At 36.3% G+C, this 25661-nt stretch overlaps 1 protein-coding gene across 2 annotated transcripts in view; it reads left to right on the top strand.

Moving 5' to 3' along the window:
* The first annotated feature begins 214 nt into the window (after positions 1 to 214).
* Positions 215 to 25661, top strand: part of RB1CC1 (RB1 inducible coiled-coil 1) — a 64003-nt gene continuing 38556 nt past the window's right edge. For both annotated transcript variants that reach the window (XM_059815228.1, XM_059815229.1), the window contains exons 1-6: positions 215 to 291; positions 2778 to 2904; positions 3165 to 3335; positions 14957 to 15159; positions 16280 to 16715; positions 20608 to 20778. In XM_059815228.1, the coding sequence (XP_059671211.1) occupies positions 221 to 291; positions 2778 to 2904; positions 3165 to 3335; positions 14957 to 15159; positions 16280 to 16715; positions 20608 to 20778 (1179 nt within the window). In that variant the 5' untranslated portion in view covers positions 215 to 220. The remainder of the gene's footprint in view (positions 292 to 2777; positions 2905 to 3164; positions 3336 to 14956; positions 15160 to 16279; positions 16716 to 20607; positions 20779 to 25661) is intronic.

Genomic DNA, 25661 nt, shown 5'->3' on the forward strand with positions numbered 1-25661 from the left:
GCCTATGTTTCTGGTCAGAGGAGCATCTGTATGTTTAGTAATGGATAAAGAACTGTGGCCTATGAGAGCTGATGTATTCACCTGCTGTATATCTAAAAGTATTTTTTCAAAAGCATGTACATGTCTGTCTTGTATGTGAAATTAACACTTGAATCTTTTTCAGTTTCTAAATGATTTTAGCAGTGGAAGTTATAAACTTCAGAGACCTAAAGAAATCATCATGAAGCTATATGTATTTCTGGTCAACACTGGAACTACCCTTACCTTTGATACGGAGCTGGCTGTACAAAAGTAAGAAAGTAAATTAGTTGCATATTCTTTGTTTTTTAAATTTAAAAGAAAAAGACTGTATATATACTTTCTGTATACAGAGTTCTGGAGAGGCGATACTCAGTTGTTTTTCAGTATGTCCATGTAGTTACCTTCTAGGTTTTCATGTATTTGAATGAATTTTCTTTTTTTAAATTTTTTTTTTATTAGCGTTTTCAATGCCTTGCAGGTGATTGTGTGTGTTTGAGGTCCCATGAAGGAGTGGAGAGGTTATTTACTCTCCGTGGCAGTGACAGAGGATGACTTGCTCTTAGCTGAGTCTGGTGTTATGTTTGATGCTTTTTGGAAAAATGGTCAGAATGAATTCTGATCTTCTGTGACCTTTTATTGGATGGCATTTTTATTTAGGATTCCTCTGTAAAAGGTTTATTTTTTACTGACTGGCATCACAGAAGAAATTCCGCAGATTGCTCTTTCTCCTGTCGCTATATACTCATCCTGAAGAAAATGTGCACTTTGTAATATTTTTAAATTGCATGGTAAAGAGCTGGCATATAGGTTTTTGTCTCATGTCCAGGATGGGTAAAAGTTGGTTCTGTTCTATGTTGTAAGGCTCCAAAATGTTTTAATGAGATTTATATGTAAAACACGAATTTCTGAATGCTCAGCTGCCTGAAACATTAGCAGTGTTACAGAATTGCAGTTAAGTCCCGAAACTTTGCTATTTGTGTTTTTTTCACTGCACATTAAAAGCACTTTGCAAATGTAAAGATGCTTTTAGAGAGGTCTAGATATACTGGATGTACTGGATCATTTTATCTTGTTCTCATGCGGAACTCTGATCTAATAAATAAATCGTGTATAATACCATGATAGCCCATATACCTTGCAGCTAGCAAGAGCCACACTTACCTGCTGTCCTCATATTCTATCGGTGATGAATGAGTTGCAAGTAATTGTGCTTGAAAGACTTCTATTGTGGATTTTGTGCTCGTATCCATTGTTTCTGTTGTCCTGAATTCCTGTTTGTAACTTTCATGACTAAACAAGTGAATTTGGATTTTGAACCTTGTTTGGGGTGGAAGGGCCTTGAGACTGTCTACACTGATTGTTTTTGTATGCTCTTCTGCAAAGCCCACTGACACTCAGGTATTATTGAGCATGAAATAGTGTTTCATATCAGCCATTCTGGATCTGCTGGGTCATTTGCAGATGTGTTAGCACCCGTGTATGCTGTGTGGTACACTGAGACATTCTCTTCCTAAATCGTGGTGAGTGAGGTACAGCACTTGAACTGCCAGGCGAAGCGCCTAATAGTTTGGTATGGGCCCAACTTCATGCTCAGTTGGATACTTCTTTGAGAAAGAAGCTTTCCAATGGCTGAACCACCCAAAATCCAAGACTCTTCAGTTGAACAGTTTAACTTATTCTGTATATCTGTATATAGAGACTTGCTCTTTCTAGGAAGACTTAACTTTCTTGGGTTCTTTGCCTGTCTCCTTGTACATGGACAGGCCAAGCTATCTTCCCAAAGACCATGGAGATGATAGGTGAATGCTTACTGTAACACAGCTAGTGAGTACAAGCTTGTGCTCATAAGATGTTTGTGGTGAATTCATTATATCATATTGAATCATGGATATTTTAGATAACTGATCTTTATTTTTTCAAGTACCATATAGCCAGTACCATTGTTATGCTTACTGCCAGTTATACCAAAACCATTGATGCTTATATTGATTATTCACTTGATACTCTGAATCTTTTTAACACCTTTGCACAGCTACTACCCCAGTGTGTTGGGTCAGTTACTTTATCATATTAGAAAATTCTTGTTTAGTTTGCTGTTTGCCTGTGTCTTCAAGACAAGGTCTAGAACTGTCTGAAATAAGCAGTAATGTGAAGATGTCATCACCCAGAATTAAAGGTACGAGGATGGTGAACAAAAATGGGTGGTTTATTGATTTACTGTTTCCACATTAAGTGTCTGTAATGCTTATATAGATAGATTGTTTAATATCCTGTTATTGTTGAGTGCTATAGTGCACTTCATATACAGTAAATCAGAGTTGATTAGGTGAAGTTGTGCTGATGTTATGCATAACGAAGTGTTAATACTCTTGTTGTGGTCTTCTAGGGTTTCAATAAGTCAGCTGTTTGTTCATAAAGTATATATTCAAAGAATATAATATGACTTTTACAGTTGTTATCCTAAATGCTTGATGTGACTTAATCCAGAATTTCAGTATGCTATGTGTCTTCTTGGAAAAAGATTGCTGGTGACTTACCAGTGATGCAGAGGCTGTCTTCTTTTAGCTCATAGGTTATTAGCTGGATATCCAGAATGCAACACATTACAGGACTTACAAAACTTGGAAATATGTCATTGTGCAGAATAAAAAGGTCTGCTTTGACACAGACAAGTCACCTGTCTCTATTACAGGAATATGTAAAATTAGAGACACAAATATGCTGATAGTGGCGTCTTCTCTTCACATTTTTTCCAGTGTGGCTGATCTGAAACATGCAATTCAAACAAAGTATAAGATTGCTATTCAGCACCAGGTACTGGTTGTCAATGGAGGAGAGTGTATGGCACCAGACAGAAGAGTGTGTAGTTACAGTGCTGGAACAGTAAGTGCATACTGCATTCTTCATCTAAACTGTCATTTATAGGGGAAGAAAAAGATGTTTTACTAAGGGATTTTTAAGTATTTTTCTGTAGTGTAGTGTTTGCTGGCTTTCTTTTGTGAAACAGATGTTTATGTATTCAGCTTATATGTGTAGATTTTAATGTGTTCTTAAGACACATTACCCACATGATGAAATAATTGGTGATTGAACAGTATGTTGCCTTTACTCAGTGTTTGGTTTCATTTTCTTTTTGAGTGTAGGATACAAACCCAATTTTTTTATTCAACAAAGAAATGATCTTGTGTGAACGTCCACCTGCTATCCCCAAAACCACGTTTTCAGCAGAGAATGAGATGGAATTGAAAGTAGAAGAATCTCTCATGATGCCTGCAGTGTTTCATACGGTAGCATCACGGACACAACTCGCTGTGGTAAGTAAATCTTACTGTACTTGCACACCAAAGGAAAATAACCTTTTTGTTTGTCAAAGGGGAAGCTTGATATAAATTATAAAATAGTTTGTTCAAAAGATGGTAAGAATGGCATATTAGTGATGATGTATTTTTCAGAGCCTTTGTCTCGAAGCTTCAAGGTAGGTATTGAAATGTGCTTGCTTCTTCAGCATGTTCAAAGCTTCTTTCAAAAGCATATTGTAATACAGCTTTATGGATTCATATGTTTACAGCATTTGCAAAATAAAAACAGTCTGGTTGCTTTGGACCCATGCCTTAATGCTCTGCCTTATTTTCAAGTGTCTTCAGTCTGCCTCAACGTGCAAACAGAAAAGTTTGTTACTTTGGAAATGTTGTTAACCCAAGTAGAAAATGAAGCAGTATATTTTTTTAAAGGCACCTTGCCAAGCTTCTGTTTCATCTTGTATGTCTAAACAACTGGTGAGGAATTAATAAAACTATGTTTCCTTTTCCTAAAATTCAGGCCTTTTTATTATTGAGTGTTAACTTTTACTTGCCTAGAAAGCAAATTTGTCAGAATTCCAATTTGATTACTTCTGTATTATTTTGGTAGGGAGATCTAGTTCCTTGCAACATGGTCAGTAAGATACCAAGTGTGCATGCAGTAGGAACGGCTGCGTGTTTGAGAGTGACACAATGCTTTCAAGTAGCTGGACTGATTGCTTTTCTTCATGTTAGGAAATACTGCCCTCATCTTCCTTTTCAAATTTTACATTTAAACACATTAAATATTTTTCATGTCTCTAAAGATTATTTGAACTTCCAGCAGCTGGGAGTGGGGGAATGGTTACGTGTAGCATTTAGCACAAAATGAATAGTAATATATATTCTTAGCATGTTGTCTTAGTAGTAAAGTTTCTTAGTTTCAGTGACAACTTTAATGCAGTACAAAAGAATATTTAGCGCTTGAAGTGGCTGGTTTATAATACTGTCCAGCTGAACTCAGAGAAGTGCTAAGTCTTCCATATATAGTACAGGGTTTTTTAGTTTTCCCTGTTGGCCTCCTGACCTGTCAAGAGGGTGAAGTTAGCCTGAATAATCTGACCTTGACATACTGTCTGTTTTAAGGCAAGGATTGAGTCCAGTAGACTCTCTTCCTCTCTCCACCACATGTTGACAGTTACTGCTGACTTAGGACCTTGAGTTATTAGGGATCTGTGAATCATATGACTGTCATACGGAGAAGAGTGGATATCGATGTGAATTCAGCTAAGAGTGGGAGGTTTTCATTTGTGCTCAAGGAGAGTGTAAGGATTCTGGTTTTTAGCAGCTGAAACTGAAAGTGCTTTAAAACCATTTTTTGTGAGGTGTTAAGAGGATCTTATAAAAGTCAGCAAGACTGATACGTGTTAAATGCTTAACATTGATTTGATATGAAAGGGGGGCTCTAGTAAGTACTACGGTCTTTGTGTTTGTGCTTTACTTAGGGTAATGAAAGTGAAAGGTGGTGGTACCCATTCTCAGATTTCTCATTGTTGATATTTTATCTTCTTTCTTCATCCCATCCCTGATTTTGTGGTCTTGAAGATTCTTAATTTTGGTTTTGGTCTGATGAAGGTAGTATACACTGATAAAACATATTTAATTCCTCTGGAGTAAGCTTTTGTATTCCAGGGGTTTTATAAAAAATACTCCTACTTAAACTTGAAAAGAATTGTTAGTGATACCTTCTCTTCCCCCTTGATTCTGAAGGATGTATTAATATGCAGAGCAAGCAAGTTTATTGCAGTGTTTCTGCTTTTAAATTAATTATTTAGATATCTACTGGCTCATTCTGGTGGCAAGTCTTCTGTAAGGGAAGCCCATATTTCAGAAATACTCTTAAAAGTCTCTGTGTGGAGTACAGCTTTTGTTGGCCAACTAGAGCTATAATATTTAGCTAGAGACTGGGAAGTTTACCTAGAGAGAGTGATCCTGACCTGATTGCAAGAAGAAAATAAATTTTTCCGTACTTGATGGCAGCTATTAATATTATTACAGGATGGGGAGAGGAATTTAGTATTAGAAGATCTTTAAATGTGGATCTAAATACAATGGAGGTTTTCTTTTTAGACTGCAGATTTAGCTTGGAAAAGGTTATTCTGTTCCCCACTCTTTCCAGTTCTTCACTGCTTGTAAAAGGGCTACAATGATAGTAGAATCTTTTGTGAAAAACTTAGAAATTTATTTTAATATTAAATAGGTAGCAATATTCTTAAATCTGATACACCTTTATACCCACAGTTAATTTTCTCCAAGATTTTAAATCTTTCAAAGTCATAGGCTCTGTGTTAGGCTGTGAAAATGCATTGGGTACTTCTTAGGGAGGTCAGGGGAATGACAAAACCATCATGTATGGTGGAAGATTAGTAAATAGGCTATTGTGACTGTAGATGTACTGAGGTGTGAAAACTGTATAAAGGAGTATTGCAGTATTGTACTAAAGCAGTTTTTCACGTTGCCTGCTTGAGGCATATTGAGCAGTAATTCAGAAGAAACCAAGGGAGGACTGGAAATGTGGTTAGAACATTAATCTTCTTCAGGGTTCACCATAAGCCTCTTGGCTGGGAAGAAGAGAGAACATGGGATATTAATCCTTCTCAAAATTAATTAAGATCTGGGGAGAGCTAGAAAGGCTCTGAACCTCCATAGTTGTGAGACTGATGCATCCAAAGCCACACTGAGAATGCTGTATGGGAGACTTCCTGCAAAATGGGCATGAAAGGTCTGTCTTAAAATGATCCAAGCTTTGTCTTTTTATTAATTTTAGAGAGATGGTAACCTGCTTTACCAGAAAAGAGTTTTTGGAGAGTTTTTGCCTGTTGTAGTATTTATGGTAATTTAATTAGATTTAATTAATATTTACTACTAATACATGATAAAAATGTTTTGTATTAGGAAAATAAAAGTTACAGTCTAAATCATTGCTCATGATAGAAAGTCTTACCTATTCTTGTCAGCAATAAGAAACAGTGATGTAAAAGTAAGGGAGAATATTTGATAGCTACCAGTTTCTATTTAATTTGGTATCTATTCTGCCTAGAGGATATACAGTATGGTTTTAAAATCAGACTTGTTATGAAATTGTAAACAGCATAAGAAATAGTAAAAATTGCTTAGAAGATGGCTGCTAACTTACTGTGCATGAGCTCTTGGTTATCTCTTGTACCTCGTGCCCTATGTCTACTTTAGTAATAGGCAAACTCGTTGTGTGGAAGATTATGAATATTTCAGGGTGTGAAGACATTTATTTCTACCTTGTTTCTCCCTCATTTTAAGTCTGCCTGAAAACTGTTGAATTTAATCATGTTTTTCGGCATCTGTGGCTTGAACTGTATACTACTTGGCAACTATGCTCTAGAACTGTATGAAAGGTTTAAAAAAACCTTGTACCTTACCGTATTTTGAACCTTATTTGTACTATGGAGAAAGGTGGACAGGTATTTCTGATTCACTTTTTCTGATCCATACTTTGTATATGCTGGTATGTGACCTTTAACTTTTTTGTCACAATAACAAGTAGTTCTAGATTCTCCTTTAACAAGTATTTTTATTAATCCATGCCTATATTTCTCTCCATTTGTTTTTTGCTTGTCTAAAACTGACCAGTATTGATGTAAAATCTGCTTTTGTTTTCTGCATTTTTTTGCCGTAACTTTCATATATCCTTTGTTACTATTCAGATATAAACAAAAGTAATCTTTTCACAGTGGAGGTCCTGGCATTCTTACAGCTTTTTGTCCATATATGTATAGAGTATAGGTATATGTAAAAGCAGCCATTATTTCTTTTTTCCCAATTATAAGTTAATAAAATTAGTTTCATGTAGCCTTTTTTAGATTTTAATGCCTTCTAACCAAAAATCATTCATGTGAGAAACTTACTACCTCCTGTTTGTTTTTCTGCTGTGCTGTGATTATCATATCAAGATACCTCAATTTTTTCTTTCTTTTTGCTTTCAAGATTTTAACATCTATACAGATTTTCTTAAGTTGCTGTTGATTACACAAGATCTCGTTACGTAGACTTCACAGTATAAAGATTCGGTAGCTTGAAAGAAGCTATGTCTGTTACCTTAACTTGTTCCTTTACCAATTAAACTGAAATTCTTGCCCTAGGTTTTATTACATATAGGACAATGTCTCTGTCTTAAACTTTTTTTATCAGATCCTTTTTGGTCAGTGTTTGTTACATCTACTGTCTGGCTTTTAAATCTCAGTTAAAGCAACTTTCTAAGCCTATTTCCATTTTATGTCCCAGTATCCTGGTTTCCTTTTGACTAAAACCTTGCCTTTGAGATGCCTGTGCCTAAAGGGTTACAGTTTGCCTTTTTATAACTAGCCTAGTTTTCCACCTCTCTTCCAGTTCGGCAGTTTTGGCCTTGAGCTGCCGTATGTGGACAATAAGGTGCACAGAGTGTTTGCGAAAAGTTATGTACACATCAGCTTAGGGGAAGACAAGCTGTTCTCTACACAGTGCATTGTGCAGTAAACTGCATTGTGTGAATCTTGTCTAATCTTGTGGTCTTTTAACACTATTGCTTAAAATAATTTCTGGTAGCTTAGCCTTTAGAAAAGGATTATTTATTTATTTTTAGTGATCTAACTGAAGTTCCCATGTTATTTGTCCCAGAAGAAGGATATTGGAAACTTGGACTTTTTGTTAGTGGGTATGTTTCACGTCTCATGTGAGATACTGTTGCTGTCATCATCAAACTGTCAATTCTGATCGGTTTTTCTTTGAGAAATGGGAATGAGCATGAGAAACTGTGTGGTCGTTTCATCTGGTTGCCTAAAACCATGGCTGTAGTCATAGTCCCTGGATCATTCTTGGTTTAGTTCCAAACGCTTCTTAATACTTAAGCCAAGAAGTACAGTCATGCTTCCTGAAAGCTGTGTATCTGCTCCTTAGAGAAATGCTCTTTCACTTCCACTAGAAAGTTGTTTTGAGATGCTCTGGAAAAGAGTTACTTTAAAATTTTAATGTTCTTTAAGGTGTTGTAATATTTGTAACAATTGTGTAGCTAAATTAATGCTATTCAATTTTTTTGGGCTGAATTATTAGTCTAATAGCCAGACACACTTCTAGCTCCTCCACAGAAGTCCAGACTTCTTTGCAACTCGGATTATCGATCAATCTCATAATCTTTTAAAGTGATGGTGAGGTTAAAATGGAGTAGGCTTTAGTTTTCCCCAAGGTGTGCTAAGAAAGAGCTGCCCCAAGGTGTGCTAAGAAAGAGCTGCCCCAAGGTGTGCTAAGAAAGAGCTGCCCCAAGGTGTGCTAAGAAAGAGCTGCCCCAAGGTGTGCTAAGAAAGAGCTGCCCCAAGGTGTGCTAAGAAAGAGCTGCCCCAAGGTGTGCTAAGAAAGAGCTGCCCCAAGGTGTGCTAAGAAAGAGCTGCCCCAAGGTGTGCTAAGAAAGAGCTGCCCCAAGGTGTGCTAAGAAAGAGCTGCCCCAAGGTGTGCTAAGAAAGAGCTGCCCCAAGGTGTGCTAAGAAAGAGCTGCCCCAAGGTGTGCTAAGAAAGAGCTGCCCCAAGGTGTGCTAAGAAAGAGCTGCCCCAAGGTGTGCTAAGAAAGAGCTGCCCCAAGGTGTGCTAAGAAAGAGCTGCCCCAAGGTGTGCTAAGAAAGAGCTGCCCCAAGGTGTGCTAAGAAAGAGCTGCCCCAAGGTGTGCTAAGAAAGAGCTGCCCCAAGGTGTGCTAAGAAAGAGCTGCCCCAAGGTGTGCTAAGAAAGAGCTGCCCCAAGGTGTGCTAAGAAAGAGCTGCCCCAAGGTGTGCTAAGAAAGAGCTGCCCCAAGGTGTGCTAAGAAAGAGCTGCCCCAAGGTGTGCTAAGAAAGAGCTGCCCCAAGGTGTGCTAAGAAAGAGCTGCCCCAAGGTGTGCTAAGAAAGAGCTGCCCCAAGGTGTGCTAAGAAAGAGCTGCCCCAAGGTGTGCTAAGAAAGAGCTGCCCCAAGGTGTGCTAAGAAAGAGCTGCCCCAAGGTGTGCTAAGAAAGAGCTGCCCCAAGGTGTGCTAAGAAAGAGCTGCCCCAAGGTGTGCTAAGAAAGAGCTGCCCCAAGGTGTGCTAAGAAAGAGCTGCCCCAAGGTGTGCTAAGAAAGAGCTGCCCCAAGGTGTGCTAAAAGATACAGCATTTGTTTTGGTTGGCCTTCAATCTTAACAGTTCTGGTTACAAGCTTTTAGAAAATTCACCAGAAGAAAAAGACTTGGGTGGCTTGGAATCAAGCTAGTAGAAGTTATCGCTTACCTCGTACCATGATTTGATGCCCTGGCCGTGGTGGTTTATGTCAGCTTCTCAGTATCTTTTTCGGTGGTAGATTCTGTCACTTGACTTCTCCTACCCTGCTTTTAATGTCAGAACAAAGAGCTGGTGCATACAGTACTGAAGAGAAAGTCACTAAGCTATAATTTACAGAATAACTTGTTCTGTATTATGCTGATGAAATAAATACTTTCTGAGTTATGTATTAAGTTGTGAACTGTGTGGACAAATGTCCAAAGGACGTAGTCACCAAAAATGACCAATATTAAAGGAGAATGGAATAATCAGCTGTCTAATGAAAGGAGAGAAATTGCTGTGAAATATCAGTCTCCCTCCCAGTGGAGTTAACTGTTCAAATTACAGGTTTTAAAAGCTGAAATCTTGAAGTGATTAATCTAGTAGCTTTACTGATGTTTTAGTTGGAGGTGCATGAATTAGAGATAATGGTCTTGGTTATTAATTTTGGTAAGCAAGATAAATGCTTCCACAAAAGGTAACCATTATCTGCTTTTACAGTGTATGGGTGTGTGTAATTTCACTTTCAAGGATGTCTTTTGTTGGCCTGAGGTTGATTTTTAGGGTGACTGAAACATGTAAGGAGTCCTTTTTACAGCATTTCAGAGACATGGCAATAGAGGACTTTGATGACTTGTTTCCTTTTACCACAGGGTTGTAGAGAATGGAAAGAACCCTGCATTTCCTGAGAACTTTTGTTCTTTAGAGGTAAGTCCAAAGACCACTTAAGACACACAGACCTTCCCTGGATATTTTGTTCAGTTGAGCAGAATTACGACAGTAGGATGCAAAGATGAAGTCTTGAAATTGATGGGAAACACTTTACCAGTTAATTTCTGGTTTAGATAAAACATACTTGGTTGCTTCTACTGATTTTGGTTGAAACATACTAAATGGAAGTAATTATAATCAGAAGAATCACCTAAATTTAAGTTACGGCGATTGAGGGAAATAATTCCACTAAACATTCTGTTAAAGGACCCAGCCAAAGGTAAAAATCTTCCTGGTGGGCCTGTGAATTTTTTGACAAATTAGAAATTGAAGATGCCTTTAGTTACTCTTCAACATAACAGTATGTTGAGATTAGCCTGGATTTGTCTAGTCTTGTACTGGTAGTGGTGCTTCTTGAAGTCCATGTTCCAGTGGTGTGGTGAAGCTGTTGGTGTTCTAGGTATGCTGGTATAGCGAGTAAGATGGTCGTAGCTCTACAAAGCAACTTAAGTTAATTTTGATACTATGTGAACCATTGGGTGTCTGCCAAATACCCTTGAGTGGATCTGTGAAAAATCAATGACAAAAACAAGCCTGTTTTTAGGCAGGCTTCATTTTCTGTGCTGGAGCTGGCAACTTTACTGAGAAGTGTGAAAACGTATGTTGGATTGCAGGCCTTTATATGCCTGACATAATTCAGCTTTTAGACTTTTTTCATTTAGCAGAGAGCTGCTTAATTCTTTTCTGCATACAGACATACTGGTTAGTGAAATAGATTGGTCTTGATCCTTTTGAAGTAGCCTGACGAGGTCTCCCCAGAAATGTTGCCTATGGCAAAGGTAGGAAGAACAAGCCAAATCACTTGAAGCTGTATTTCAGTAGTGATGGAATGATAAGAAAGATATATCTGTGTAGCTTTTAATTTAATTACTTTTAAGCTACATAGATACTCCAAAGGCAGCAGAAAGCTTCACCACTTCATTTTCTTGCTGCACACTCTCACATTTTAAAAGCAGGGTTACAGGATTGACTGAAACAGTGTTTTCTTCTTGATCCCTCCATGCAGCATTAAAAAATAAAATAATGCTTTAACATAGTGTTCTTCTTCCCTGCACTGGTATCTGCTTAGTATAGTCTAAGACTGAAACAGTTCTGATAGGTGGAAAAATAGTTACTCCATGTGGTTTGAAGTTTATTAGAACCATCCAGTTGGACCCCCTGAATTCAGAGTAATATTCTTTACATTTGAACGTAATGAGCTTATTTCATGATACTGCCTAAGGAACCAGCATCAAAAGCAGTACTGGGTTCATCCATACAGACAGAATTCTACTGCTTGCCTCCCACCACCCAGAGAGAATTTCTTTGGCACTTGGGATACACATGTAAAAATAACTTTGGGAGGATTATAACATGGAATGCTGTTGTAATATCTTGCATATGTGCCCTGAAACAGTCATGTCTCTGTTTAGTTGTACAATTTGATTTGTGTATAAGCTTAAAGGTAACTTTGAAAACATGTTATTAGAAAGAAACTTAGCTATGTTTTCAGGCTAATGAATTTAGAGCTCAATGTTAGTTCAGTTTGAGCTCTAAATAGTTCAGAAAAAATATTTTGTCTCTCAGTATCATATTTAGGATCGCTTTCATAATGGGATTTTTTTTGTTTTAATGTCCATGTCTCCTGCATATACAGCAAGGAGCTGCAGCTCATCTGACAATGAATACCTGGCTGAATACTTAGATGGCATTGGGGTATTTTTATATAACAGTTCCTCTGGGCAGTCTCTGTTACGTGACAGATCCTGACACTTACAATGCCCTTTCTGTTACATGGTTTCTAAAAAATAAAGACATACTAATTTGGCACTCTGGGAAATACTGTTGTTTACTCTCACTTTTCCAGGAATCAGACTACTGGGATACAAGCTTCTAGTTTGGTTAAAATTGGGTAAATGGCCACAGGTTAGACCACTAGATACAGGGTGTTGGTGCTGGTCATTAGTAGTGTAACAAGCGATTTCAATTGTAGTGATTTCCTCTCCCCCCCCCCCCCCCCTCCCCCCCCGCCTAAAATTTGGTAACTTGTGACTTCTGTTTTGTGTTTGAAAGTGTTTTGCTGAGGAAACAACCTTGTTAAAACTAAAATCTTAAACTGACAACACTTAGGTTCTCAAGGGAGCATCAAGAATGACATAAATAAAGCTTCATAGGACAGCACTAACTTGTAACTTTTGACTTCCATTGTGAACACAATAAATAGACCTAGCTTAAAAAGGCAAACACTGGTCACTAGTTAAAAGTACGTCTTAGGGTGGAAAGTCTGGTCATATCAAGACTAATGTATGCATTTCCTTATTACCCAGTTGAGCTGTGCCATGCTAAGTGAGTTTGTCCAAAGGAAAATAGAACTAACAAAAGCCTCTACCCAGGGCTTTTAAAGAAGCATTTTTGTTTGAAGGTGGGAGAAGTCCAGTCTTTACTTTCCACTGTGATACTCACTTGAAGAACTGTGTAAGAAGACTTTATGATCAGTTCTGATTTTGTAGATGGCTTATATTGTTTTAGTCTTCAAACTAATAGTGGTTCTGCATATGCTCTCACTTCTGGAATTACTGCCAGTAGTTTGGAGGAGGGTTGGCTTTGGGAGGTGAATAGTGTTCGTGAGTTGAAAATAAAATGCTTATGTACATTCCCAGGACATGCATTAGAACACAATGGGGACATTCAGTTACCTTTTCAGCTTCATATTTTTGGTGTATTTTTTAGTATACCTTAGGGTAAAACAGACTGTTCTTTTGGTTCTTAATATGATAATTGAGGAGGCAGTAATTATTTTTTAATATGCTGTGGAATTTGCCTTTGAGTAACTTGTCTACAAAGTGAAATTAAGAAAATATTGTTCAAGTTGTCAATATTGGTTTGGTCAGCTTATGTGAATTTAAATTGTATAGATGAACTGGAGGTAGTGACTTGCAGATTTCATCACTACTTGGATGCCATCTCAGTTGTGTTACCAGTTGATTTTGACTTAGGAAGTGAGAGCTTATGCAGCAAATAAAATAACTGTTCTTTCCAAACTGAAATCCTTATTCTCCTGTGCACAGAAAGTGACCAACATTCGGAAAACAGGAAGACATATAGCATCTTTACTATGAAGTGATAGAAATTTGTAATAGCTTTTGATTTCCTTGGAGTTGCATGTACAAGTATGTTTATATATTCATTGTTCACTTGCTGATAGCTTAGATACCGGTGATTTGCTTGAGACAAGACTTGGACTTTAAAAAAAAGAAGGGGGAGGGTAATCATAACTTTCAGGCTTTGTCAATATTAATTCTGCAATTTTTGGGTAAAGTGCTCTGCAGTTCTGTGGCTTATTTTGGGAAGGTAAGTGTTGTTGGGCTCTTTTTTTTTGTGTACGCTTATGTGCTGCTAACCATGTGTTCAGCAGCGAGTGCGTTCTGAAATATACTGATGTGTTGGGTTTTTAACACTGCTTTCCCACTGTATTTGTATAACTTGTTTCTCTGTGCATCGTTTTCTCACATGTACTACAGCAGAGGAAAGTTATGTGTTCAGTCCTAGTTTAACAGTATGCTGAACCTGCAAAAAGTAGTAGGATTTACTTTCTTGGAGGGTAGGTAGATATTAAAACCCAACTTACAAGTATGCTCAGGAGAATATTTTCCATGTAGTATGTTATTGATAAAGTATTGAGCTGAAGAATTTATTGTATGACTTGTGTTTTACTTTCTCATTTTGGTATTTGAGTAGTGGGGACAGTCTCTTTTCTTAAATTGGTAAATAGTTACTCTTGTACTGGTAGTTAAAACTTTGGAATTTAATATAATAGGCATTGCTGTTAGTGCACTTTTAGTAAGATATGGTACTTAACATCTGTAGGTCTCTGTTTTAACTCTGCCAAGTTGGGTGGTAATTAAATTCTCACCTTCTTATGGCAGTAAAATGCCTCTTAGTCATCCAGTTCTTTAACAGAAAAGCTTCTGCATTGGTTTGCATATACCAAGTTTCAGGGTGTGTTTTAGAGTTTTGTGGATGCTCTGCACTGCTTCTTACCGTGTTACATCTGGTTAATTCATTGAAGTCTTCCATTGATTAATAATCTGCCCTGCTGTTTTCCCCATGCATCTCTTCTTGCATCTGATGCACCTGCGCTTCTGCTGACTGATCCTGCAATTCATTGGCTTGTTCTGAGCTTCTGCTTGGCTCATCAATAGTTTTCTACTTAATGGACCTTGTTTGCAAACTCTTTCTATCAGATTAGTACAAGCATTATTATTCATGTATGTGTGCACTGAGTATATTAACAGCATTTAATTAATTTTATAAGGTTTTTTGGAACTACAACTTTCACCTGCCTGTTTTGAAGATATTTCTTAGTAAATCGTCTATACCTTTTTTTCATCTAATTATATTTTTTATTTAAGAATGAAAGAAGTTTTGTTATTTTTGAAGTTTCAAGGTGTACAACTTTTTAGTTATCTGAATTTAACACTTTTTATTTATGTCTCCCTGTAATGTTTTATATAGTTACCACAGTAATAACCTGAAGTGATTTGCATTTTGTTGGATTTTTTTTTTTTTTCCCCCGCAGGAAATGTATGAGGTTGCCAAGAAGCTTTGTTCCTTTTGTGAAGGTCTTGTACATGATGAACATCTTCAGCATCAAGGCTGGGCTGCGATAATGGCCAACTTGGAAGATTGTACATACTCTTACCAAAAGCTACTTTTCAAGTTTGAAAATGTATATTCAAGCTATTTGCAGTCCATAGATGATATCAAGCTGAAACTTACACAGTAGGTTTGCCATTAAACTTCAGCCTCAGTCTCCAAAGTTACTGTATTTTAAACTTACTTTTTGAGTGTTGTATGTCTGGTGCTAGTTCTAATTAATCAAGTGTGTATCTGTTTGATTATGTGTCAAGGAGAACATTCTTTCTGTTCTATGCTAGTCACTTTTTAACTGACATTTCTTCCTTGTATTCATCAGCATGTAAAAACCTGTATTGAATTATGTGGAAGATATGCTCATTGATGAACAGCTGTTTAAGAGCTGGAGTTCTTCTAAATGTGTACTAGAAATAGCTATATAATAAATTTAGATATTAATCAACATTTTTAAATACATATTTGCACTTTTGAATTCTTTTTAATACACTTGAGCAGATAGTAAGACTGATCTATGTTGAAAGTATGAAGTCATAAGACAAACTTTGTGTGTATATGTATACCTTTGGGGGGGGGGGGGTATGTGTGTATATATATGTGTGTGTACTTTATCCTGGAAACTCTGGATGTTACTTCAAGGAAAATCTTTGACATCTTTCTGGACATCATAGTATTATGGTATTTCTGAGTGCTTTGCCTAATAGAATGTAAGTGAATGTTGGATACTTGAAGAAATAAAGCATAAATATGTTTTACTTCTCAAAAATAAAAGTTTAACTTCATAGCTTTTACCAAATATATAGAAACTATTCAAACTCCACAAAAGTAGTCGGCCAGAGGACACTCAATCTTTTGCTAATGAGCATTGGTATTAATGCAGATTGGAAACATAAAAGTCCCAGTTGTTTGTATTTTAAAAAAAAAGGGCATGTGTCAGTTCATCAAACTGTCCCTTTTTTCATTGCATTATAAACACAAGCTTGCTTGAAGTTTAGAAGAGTTCATATTCAGCAGTGGAAGAGAGCAAAAATTGTAACTTCTTTAGCTGTCCTCTCATGACGTTGATATGAACACAGTATTTTGAAGGTGTAGTTACTAAATTTATTTTGAAATCTGCTTCAATTCTGAAATAATAGTACTTTATATTACAGATGGTTTGTATCTAAGTTTTTTTATATCACACTGGTGTCTAGATACTGATGGCTTTTGTGTTTTGTTTTTTTTTTCTTTTCACCCTTCTTTAAAAAAGCTTGGGTTCTGCTGTTTCCATCATGGCCAAGATACCACTGCTGGAGTGCCTAACGAGACATAGTTACAGAGAATGTTTAGGAAGACTGGATTCTTCAGCTGAGCATGGAGGGGCAGAAAGTGAAGAAACTGAGGATGGGAAATCTGCTGAATTGGTGCTTTATTCTGATATATCTAAAGTGAACAATAAATCAATGTTAACCTCATTTTGCAAGTCAGTTGAACGTTCAGCTTTGGAAGGCACAGATCCTGAAAATGTAAAAGATGATAAGGAATCTGGTCAAAATGCTACTGTCCAGGACAATGAAACATCAGTAGAATTGAAAGATGACGATCAGCCTTCCTTCAATGTGTCTTTGTTAGACTGGATAAATGTTCAAGATAGACCTAATGACGTTGAATCACTGGTCAGAAAATGTTTTGATTCTATGAGCAGGGTAAGTTAACAACTTTAAAAAAATCAAGTTATATTGCCTTGAATGTTGCTGTTTATTTTCCAGATGCTGGTCCTTTTCAAGTGACTCAACTTTTTGTAACTTGTTTCTCAGATAACTTTCTGAATGGAGACCAAAGCGGAGACTGGGGGGTGGGAAGTATTTTAAGAGTTCTTGAGTGTCAAGAATTTGACCTTTAGGAAAATGTGCAATTTAACAATGAATACTTGTTATCTTGCTTGTTTCTCAAATAGCCATTCCTGTTAGAAAGCCAATAGCTTCTTGTAGCGTATAAGCAAAGTGACTTTACTTCTCCTCTTTCTTTGCCTTTTTCGTAGAAATTTATGCTTAGAATGAAAGTGAAGATTTTCCTGGACCAAAGTTAATGTTCTTTTGTGTTAAAAATACTGAAACCTTTATTAAAATATAGGACAAATTCATGTGGTTAATTGTGATAAATTTACATATTATATATGTGCATTCTTTATTAGCTGATACAGCTGTGCTCAGAAGAGCCCAACATTTCAGTTTGTATTTCTGCTGCTGGTAGAATAAAACATTGCTCACTGTCTTTACTTTCCAAATTATTATTTTAGCCAGTGAGCATTATAACCTTTTAAAAACCTTTTGCCTAGAGATTTCCTTCTTTCTTTGCTTTCACTGTAGCTTATATTTCTTACATTGTCTAGCCTTTTTTGCATATATATATAATTTTATACTATTACAACCCAATATACCTTGAACAAAGACAACAATTTCTATTGTCTTTGACACTTTACTTCCTCCTTAAGGTAGGACTGGAAGACTGTATCAGTTACGTCTAAACCCCATCTGTCGTAGGGAACATTATGATGTGGTCTGTTCTGTACATTGATTTTTCAATTCTGTCTTAAAAGTAGTTGGATCCTTAATGCTAAGGGCTGCTTAAGATTTTAAGCTGTCTAAATCTTAGTAGTATAGAAAAGGCTAAGAGAAAGATTGGACTTTGCAAGTTTTTTTCTTTAGCAAAAACAATATTCAATTTTGTATGTGAAAGACTTCCTAATTGCTGAAGTCTGAGACAATCCTTTGTCCTGTTTATTCAGTAATGCCACAAGGTACTTTCTACTAGTTTAAAACAAGAGTAACAAAACCCAGTATTTTGGTTGTGAGAGAGTAAATTCACTTTGTACATAATATTAACAGGGCACAAATGTAATGTCTCTTAAAAAAAAAAATCAGTATTTTAAGAGACAGACATTAAACAGTTGCTTCCAAATAAATTAGTGATATTAAAGATACAAAAACAAAAAAATAACCACTTTAGTTACATACTTACTGTACCTTTTTTATCAGCTTGTAGTCTTATCGGACATACATCACACGTTTTAGAGAGGCTGTCTTGTAATTGTGTGCTTTTCTGTTCTTGCCTTACCTAAGACGAGTTAGAAACCCTTTGTTTCAGCTATTGTAATTGTTTTGTAACTTAAGCTGATTTTTGTAGGGGAAAAAATGTGATTGCTTCTGCAAAAATGAAGTTTTCTTTTTGTTTTCTTGGCATAAGCAGAATTGGCAGCTAGGGAAAACACTTTAGTCAGACTATTATGGCCACCACCAGAACAACTGTGATGGATCAATCTTGATTTATTTTGGTTCACAAAAAGCCCAAAGCTTTGAAGTAATGTGGTAGTTCCTAGTTTTCCTTAGGAAAACATTAATTAAATCTATTTAGATAGTAGCACAGACAAAGGATGTAATCTTTTGCCTACCATTGATTTAGAATTGGTTTGAAAACAGAATTGGCCTGTAGCTGAAAAGGAAAAGAAAATACTAAATAGATATCTTGCAACACAATGGTTCTTTTAATATTTATTTGAGATAACACTTTTAACATAGTGCCATTTTATTCTAGCTTGCTATTCTTTTTAATTGTTTTTCCTGCATTCTCCCCATGCCCTTTCCATCTTGGAAATATGAACCATACAAATGGTTTGTGATTGCAGTTCTTATTTGGAACTCTGAGTTCTACAAAATGACACTTCTAATTGCAGAAACCTAGGATACAGTAAAAGCAGTGGGTAAGTAGGAGCTAACCAGATGTTTCTGTTAAGTTCTGTTCTAGCCACTTAAATAAAAGGCTAGAAAAGGAGGAGACTTCTAAAGATGAGGAGAGCAATATTATCTGCCAGTGAAAGTAGAGCTGAGTGCTACAGATGCAATTAGGCCAAGGATGGGATAAAAAGAGTGGATGGAGGAAATAAATTACAGAGTGAAATGAGAGAAATAGGCATTATTTCTAAAAGGAGATAAAACACAATTAGTTTATGAAGGTAGAAAAACCCAACCCACTTTAGTGGGTTTTAGTATTTAGTCTGTTTAGAAATTTTAGTATTTTGTCTGTTAAGAAACTGTTCTGGATGCTGCAGTGGAGTAATTCAGGATGCCGCAGGAGAGTAATCCTGAATAGGATGGCAATGAAGATGATCCTATAAAAATAATCTGGTTCAATCTCTGAGACTATTTTTATTACTGGTTCTTGAAGATGGACAGCTCTTTTGAGAAAGACCAAGTTTCATAAGGCCATTCATAACATACTAAAAATTAGCCTTTACCGTTTTCAGAAAACTTTGACATATTTTGTCACATTAATAATAGCATTAATTATTTCTTCTGAAAAGTTCTGGGCTAATTACCAATTTTTAGTACTTTCCTTTGTGGTTGTCTGTTTTGGGGTTTTTTTTGTTTGTTTGAAGAGAAAGACCTATTCTTTGTAGTTGCTCCTTTATTTGTAATGCTTTTCCTCTTCAGATTCCTCTCTCTATACCCCAGAGGGTTGTTTCCAGAATGAAAGTGCTGTGTGTGAAAGCTTTTATACAGTTAAATAATAGATTGAGGGGAAAATAGTACTTCTATTTATGTTAATATTGAGTCATATAAGTGGCTGCTTTTTTGGGGGTTAATTTGTGTGCTCTGTAAGTGGCATAAACCCTGCATGTTGATGAAAGAAGCCAGTGTTGTGACAGCTAGTATGACTTCACAAGATAGTGTCCTTTTCACTAGATTCTCATGTAATAGATGGCATACCATAACCATTTTGGATAAATTTGGGCAAATTTGTTCATGTTCTGCTAATACCTAATGACTCTTACTATGTTCCTAACTAATATATTCCAGATTTAGACTAAACTCTGTCCTACATAAGCTGTTGCGACTACCAATGTTTTTTTAGAACTAAGACTTTTAGACTCTAATTTGTTTCACTACTCTTATAGTGAAACGTAAAGAGCCACTTAATGTTTCAACCACTTTTTTTTCCTGGATAATGGCCTGTGAAGGAATATGATGAAATAATTTAAAAAATCTGGTTATATTAGGAAAAACATTAATAAAAAGTATTACAAAGGTATTATTTTTCCATAGCTTGTTTTCCAGTTACTTGGAACTAATCCGCCTGTGTAAGGACTCAGCTAAAACATTCATTTCACGGGAAAAGGCTAAAGGGTCTTGCAGCTTTTTCCCATCACCCTCCCTACTTCACTTTCCACTGGGTCACATTCACCACTTGTTTTGATTGTAGCTGTAAGGATTCTGGTCCAGGGTAGACTGTGTCCATTAGCTTTAAACTGCCTCTTCCCCCTGCACCTGCCTTGTCCCCTCAACTAATGTCCCTGCCACTTGTAAGGATCCTGATTTCTATGATGGCCTGGTTGGAATACTTCAAAGAAATCCATGCTGTGATATAAAATCCACAGACTAATTAATTCAGAAGTCTGAAACGGATGACAGATGTAGGCACACATTAGATTTATTTAAAAAAAAAAATAAATTAAGGTTATAAAAACTCATGTAGCTAGCTCATGTCACCTTTCAATATGTCAACTGCTAGTAAACATTTCTTTTTATTTCCTTTTTTTAGCTTGATCCAAGGATCATCCAACCCTTTCTGGCAGAGTGTCGACAAACTATTGCCAAACTAGATAATCAGAACATGAAGGCTATTAAAGGCCTTGAGGATAGGCTCTATGCATTGGACCAGATGATAGCAAGCTGCAGCAGACTGGTGAATGAACAAAAAGAACTTGCTCAGGTAACACACATTTGTATGTGTAACATTAGAAGATGGTAGATTTTTGATAAGTGTATGCTGTTAAAGATTACAATGAAACAATTGCATGTCTTAATGCAAGATAGTTTTCAGCTTATCACACTCGAGATGCTCACAAAGGTGCTATATTCATAATAATTTGACATTTAAATATTGGTAGTTTTTACATCTTGTGGTCACATTTTCAGCTCATAACTCGCAACTACCACATTAATTTAAATACTTTTTTAAAACATCAAACTGGTTGAAAATGCAACAGTGGGTGGTGGACAGCACCGGAACTTAAATACAGGGCTCATATTTATGTTGCTTCATCTATATTGGAGGAAAAAGTCACTCTACAAAATAAAAATGTCTTACTTAAAATATCCTAGACTTAATGCACTGGGAACATGCAAAGCTGTAGTTCACTGCAACTTTGTCGACTGCATATTAAGCTGTATGTTTTTATAGCTAAAGTATTTCTGTCAACATTCTCTTGGTTATAATTTGGAAAAATATATTTAAATCCAATTCATCCAATCAGCATTCTTATAAAAGAACCAGTGTAAAACTGCTGGCTTCTGAGATACATCAGTATGATATTCTGGAATAGAATACATCTATTTTATTTTAGAAATTAGGTTTCTTCTGGATGAGTAAGAATCACTCAAAATGGTAAAAATTAAAAACTTTGAAAATACCTTTTAAGGTGTGTCTTGTTGTGTTAAGGTTGTATCTTGTTGAATCTACTGAATGGTTTACAAACAGGTTGTACTGTATTAGTGTAACATTTTGCACATCAGTGTAGAAAGCTGATAATGAAAATAGGATCTGATGAAGGTGTCTAACAGCTATAAACACTGTAGATGTTTATTTTAAAGCTTATTTGAAAATTGTTGTTTTTAATTAGTATTCTGCGCTTAAGGAGAAGTAAACATCTGGCTTAAATATTATCTTAGTCTCTGCCTGTACATATCTTTGTCAAATCTGTCTAAATTTCACCTGGCTTACAGCTACATTTAAGAGCAGACAACTTTTTGCCAATGGTAGACCATCAAAGACAGCCTGTAGTTTTTCAATTGCTCATATGCTGGAGGCCAGGATGCTGTGAATTGGTTCATCTTTGCTAGTTCATCCAGTCTCTCATTAAATGGAAGGCAGAAATGGAAAAAACCTCAATAATGGAAAGGGAAAATGAGGCATGAAATTGGCATCATGCCAAGGTGGCATGTCCTGATCACTTCCTGTCACACCAACTAATTCATTGGTTTGTTCTTAATATGTTATCTTCTGACCTTTGACTAGTTCTAGTGGCAACCAAATACAGCCAGATGGGTGGTGAGCTGCTCCACAGTCCTTTTATCCTTTCTTTTGGTAGTGTTATTTCACTTATGTGCCATTCCATGCAGCTAGCTCTTCTTGTTCTGAGGGGGCATGTTGTTTTATTTTTCTGAGCTGAAAAGGGGAGTTATGACCCTGCTGCAGTAAATACTTCAGGAGTTAGAAGTTGAGGGTGTTCAGGTTTGAGTTGTGGAGGGATTTTCTGTTATCCTTATGGTCTAGAAATAGAAAAGCAGCTAGAAAATCAGAACTTCAGTTGGAGATATGGAATAAGAGGTAAGTAGGTTAAATTTAGTTTTGAAGGGAAATACTGAGTCCTTAATAACTTGTCACTCAAAGATACAGGATCAGGGAAGAGGTAATGTGGTTAGTGGTTGATCACCAAGCTCGTAGTGAGGAGATGGAGTAGTGTGCCTGCATTAGACAGTGTCATTTGAAGTAATAAGAAATTTGATTAAAGACTATTTTAAATGTAAAATATATAGCTCATATTTTTTTTAAACATTACAGTGTCCGATCAAAGCTTCTTTAATAAATACAGTTTCTGTGAAGAGCTTCTGTTAACTTTATACTTAAGATTGTCCTTTAATGCCTTGTCTGCGATTGAAAGTGTATTAAAATCTGTATGTAGTCATTATCTGATGTTTAAATTTTCATCATTACATCAGAGCTGGGACCATGAAGAAAGGCACGAGTTTCTTATTTCTGCTTGCATGTTGGTATATAGTTAGTTGGAGTAAATGAACAACACTGCCTCCCTCTCTTGGCTTGGTTAGAGCCCCCTTTTGAGGACCAGAGAACTGTGCTGACAGTTGCATAGGACCCAGGCTTCCTGCTCCATCTTCTGGCTGGTGTGTAAAGATGGGTGCTACCAGTACTTCTGGCAGCATTGTTTAAAAGTGGAGCCTGTCTTCAAATAATTTCAGTAAGTCTAGAAGTAAGTTTGTAAGTCTCGCAGTGTTTATATTGTAGGTCAGTGCTAAATCCAAGGGAATTTAGCGTGATGGAAAAGCTACTCTTCTATCTCTATACTTACTTGGTTGCCCAATGCTGTGAGTGGTAGTTTTAGCTATGTTTTGCCTCTTTGCTTGAATGAAGAGCCTACCTCAAGCTTACCAATCCTACTTTTGAGTGAGGTGCCTAGAAGTCAATTGGAAAGATACTTTGTCACGTTGTATAAAAGCCACTGTAAATTTAGCATTTGTACCTTTTGAAGACTTGTCAGAGACTTGTAACTTTCAAATCTTCATCTTTGCCTTTTTCTTTTTATAAATTGTCTATTCCTTTATTTATTTAGGGTTTTTAAGAACAGTCAGATAAAATGTGATGGTGTGTTTGGTTTTCTTATTGTTTTTTGAAGCTTCAATTAATTAAATGTGGTTAAACAAGTGAGTAAGTGTACTACTAGATGCTTTTATTCCTTGATTTTATATGTGAGCCTTAGGAAGTATTTTCATACCAGTTTTAGTAGTTGTTTGGATACTGTTTGGAAAAAATTAGACACTTCTAAGATATTAGAGCTGGTATCATGTTACTCATTCAAATGATAGTATGCATAGAAATCTAAGAAGAATGGTGAAGTGCAAGGGTTTAATTAATTTAAAAATATAGATGAGGACTTGTGTATTTTTAAAGGTGGTGCTCACAATTTGTGTAGTAACTGTTAATACTCAGTGTTATTGGAAAAAACTCACACAGTTTTCCTTTACATCACAGCTTCCAGCAGTGAACTGTTTCTGTTGATAAAATAAAGTGGAGGTACTTTATAGAACAAGGATAAGGAACATCTCAATGGTAATCTCATTGGCAGTATTTGTGTTGGAAGTTGTAGGCTTATTTTCCCCAGGCCAGAAAAAGCTGATGTTCTATCCAGAATTTGAGCTAACTTTCTACTCCAACCTCAGTTGCATTATTAAAATTCAAACCAAACTTATCCCATGGAACAAAGTCATCTGCTGCTAGAAGGCCTCATTGCCTAGTTAATTTGCTTGTTCCTGGAACTGCCTTAAGAGTTCTTTTGCTTCTAGTCAGTCTTTTCAATTAACTGACTGTTAAACAGCCTTTTATATGAAAAATTACATCCTGAGTTGTGTAGCTGAATAGTTGATATCCAGCCCCTAACGTTTAATATGGAAAGCTGCTTTGTTAAATTAAAAAACTATTTTTTTTCTCTGTGGAAGCTGGGATTTTTAACATAAGCATATAAAATTGCGGTCAGTAAGTGGCATTATGTGATAAGAGTATGCCTCTAGAAAATTTGGAGCCTCTCTAATTTTCAGTGTGATTCTGCCCAATAGCTTATCTTTTCCAACATTTTCTTGTATTTGACTTTTTTTTAATTTCCCTATTAGTAGTGTAGCTTTTCAAAACATTTTGTTACAGCCAAATGCATTTCCATCAGTTAGGTTCATAGAAGTGTTACTCTTCTATTAGCTCTGTTTAAAAATAGTCACAAAAACTGGTTGGCAAATGGCCTTCTTGATTCTGGGCTTGTTCTCTTTCCCTTGAAGTTGTTGGGAAAAGGACTTTGTCACCATCATATTCTGTACTTTTACTTTCCTCCTGCTTCTTGTTACATCAAAGAAAACCTTAGATTTACAGGTTTATAGCTATTCAGGGTCTTCTCAGCTGCTTATTACACCACTGACTGCCATCTCTGATTGTTTGAACTTCAGTCTAAAATGTTCTCAAATATTCTGTATTGTTGCTTCTTTGATTTTGAAATAGTCATTGAGAAAAATCCATAAAGACATTATCATACCTGTGTTTCAGGACCCTTTTTAGCTTGACTATGATGCTCATGTCATGACTCCTGTCATCTGATCAGGGCTAGAAAGGCAAGAACTTGTGAGAACAATTGATTATATAGATCTTGGATTTCTCTTTAATTTATTGGAGTTCCCCCACCCTCTTTTTTTTCTCAGTTTACAGCAGCTTTTCTTAACTGGCCTTTTTCTAGTGTGCTGAGATTTTTTTCTTTCTGATTTGCATACTAGGGTAATTTTAGTTTAAATATGATTTTAAAGATGGGTCCACAGATACATAAATGGCAAAAGATACTCAAATTTATGAATAGCCTTTTGGAACTGAGAGTAAAGCTGGAAGGGATTTTCCAGCTCACTGCATCCAGTTTTGTGTAACTTCAGGCTCCATGCCATGTGATTCGTTTAAAAAGCTTACTGAGCTGCTATTTAAAAGCAATTATTTTCTTGACTTATCTATTCCTGTTGCAAAGTTGTATAGAATCTGATTGTCCTAATGTTTATAAACATCCATTGATCTCAGATTTGAAAATATTTTTGGCTACTTCAAATCTGTATGCTCTCATGCCTATACTGCCTTTCATTTTGGTGCTCGGCAATTCCCTAACGATTATCACAGCATGCTTCTTCAATGTCTTTTGTCTTCCTTGACTGAACAATGCAAGTTCTTTTGATGGGGCTGTCATCTTCATCTCAGGAACAGTTCTTCTCACCTTTTCTGGTTTCCATTCCCTTGGTTCAGACAATACATATCGTTAAAAAGTTTGCAACCTGCTTTTG

This window comes from Gavia stellata, chromosome 3, assembly GCF_030936135.1.
Source record: "Gavia stellata isolate bGavSte3 chromosome 3, bGavSte3.hap2, whole genome shotgun sequence".
Lineage (NCBI taxonomy): Eukaryota > Metazoa > Chordata > Aves > Gaviiformes > Gaviidae > Gavia > Gavia stellata.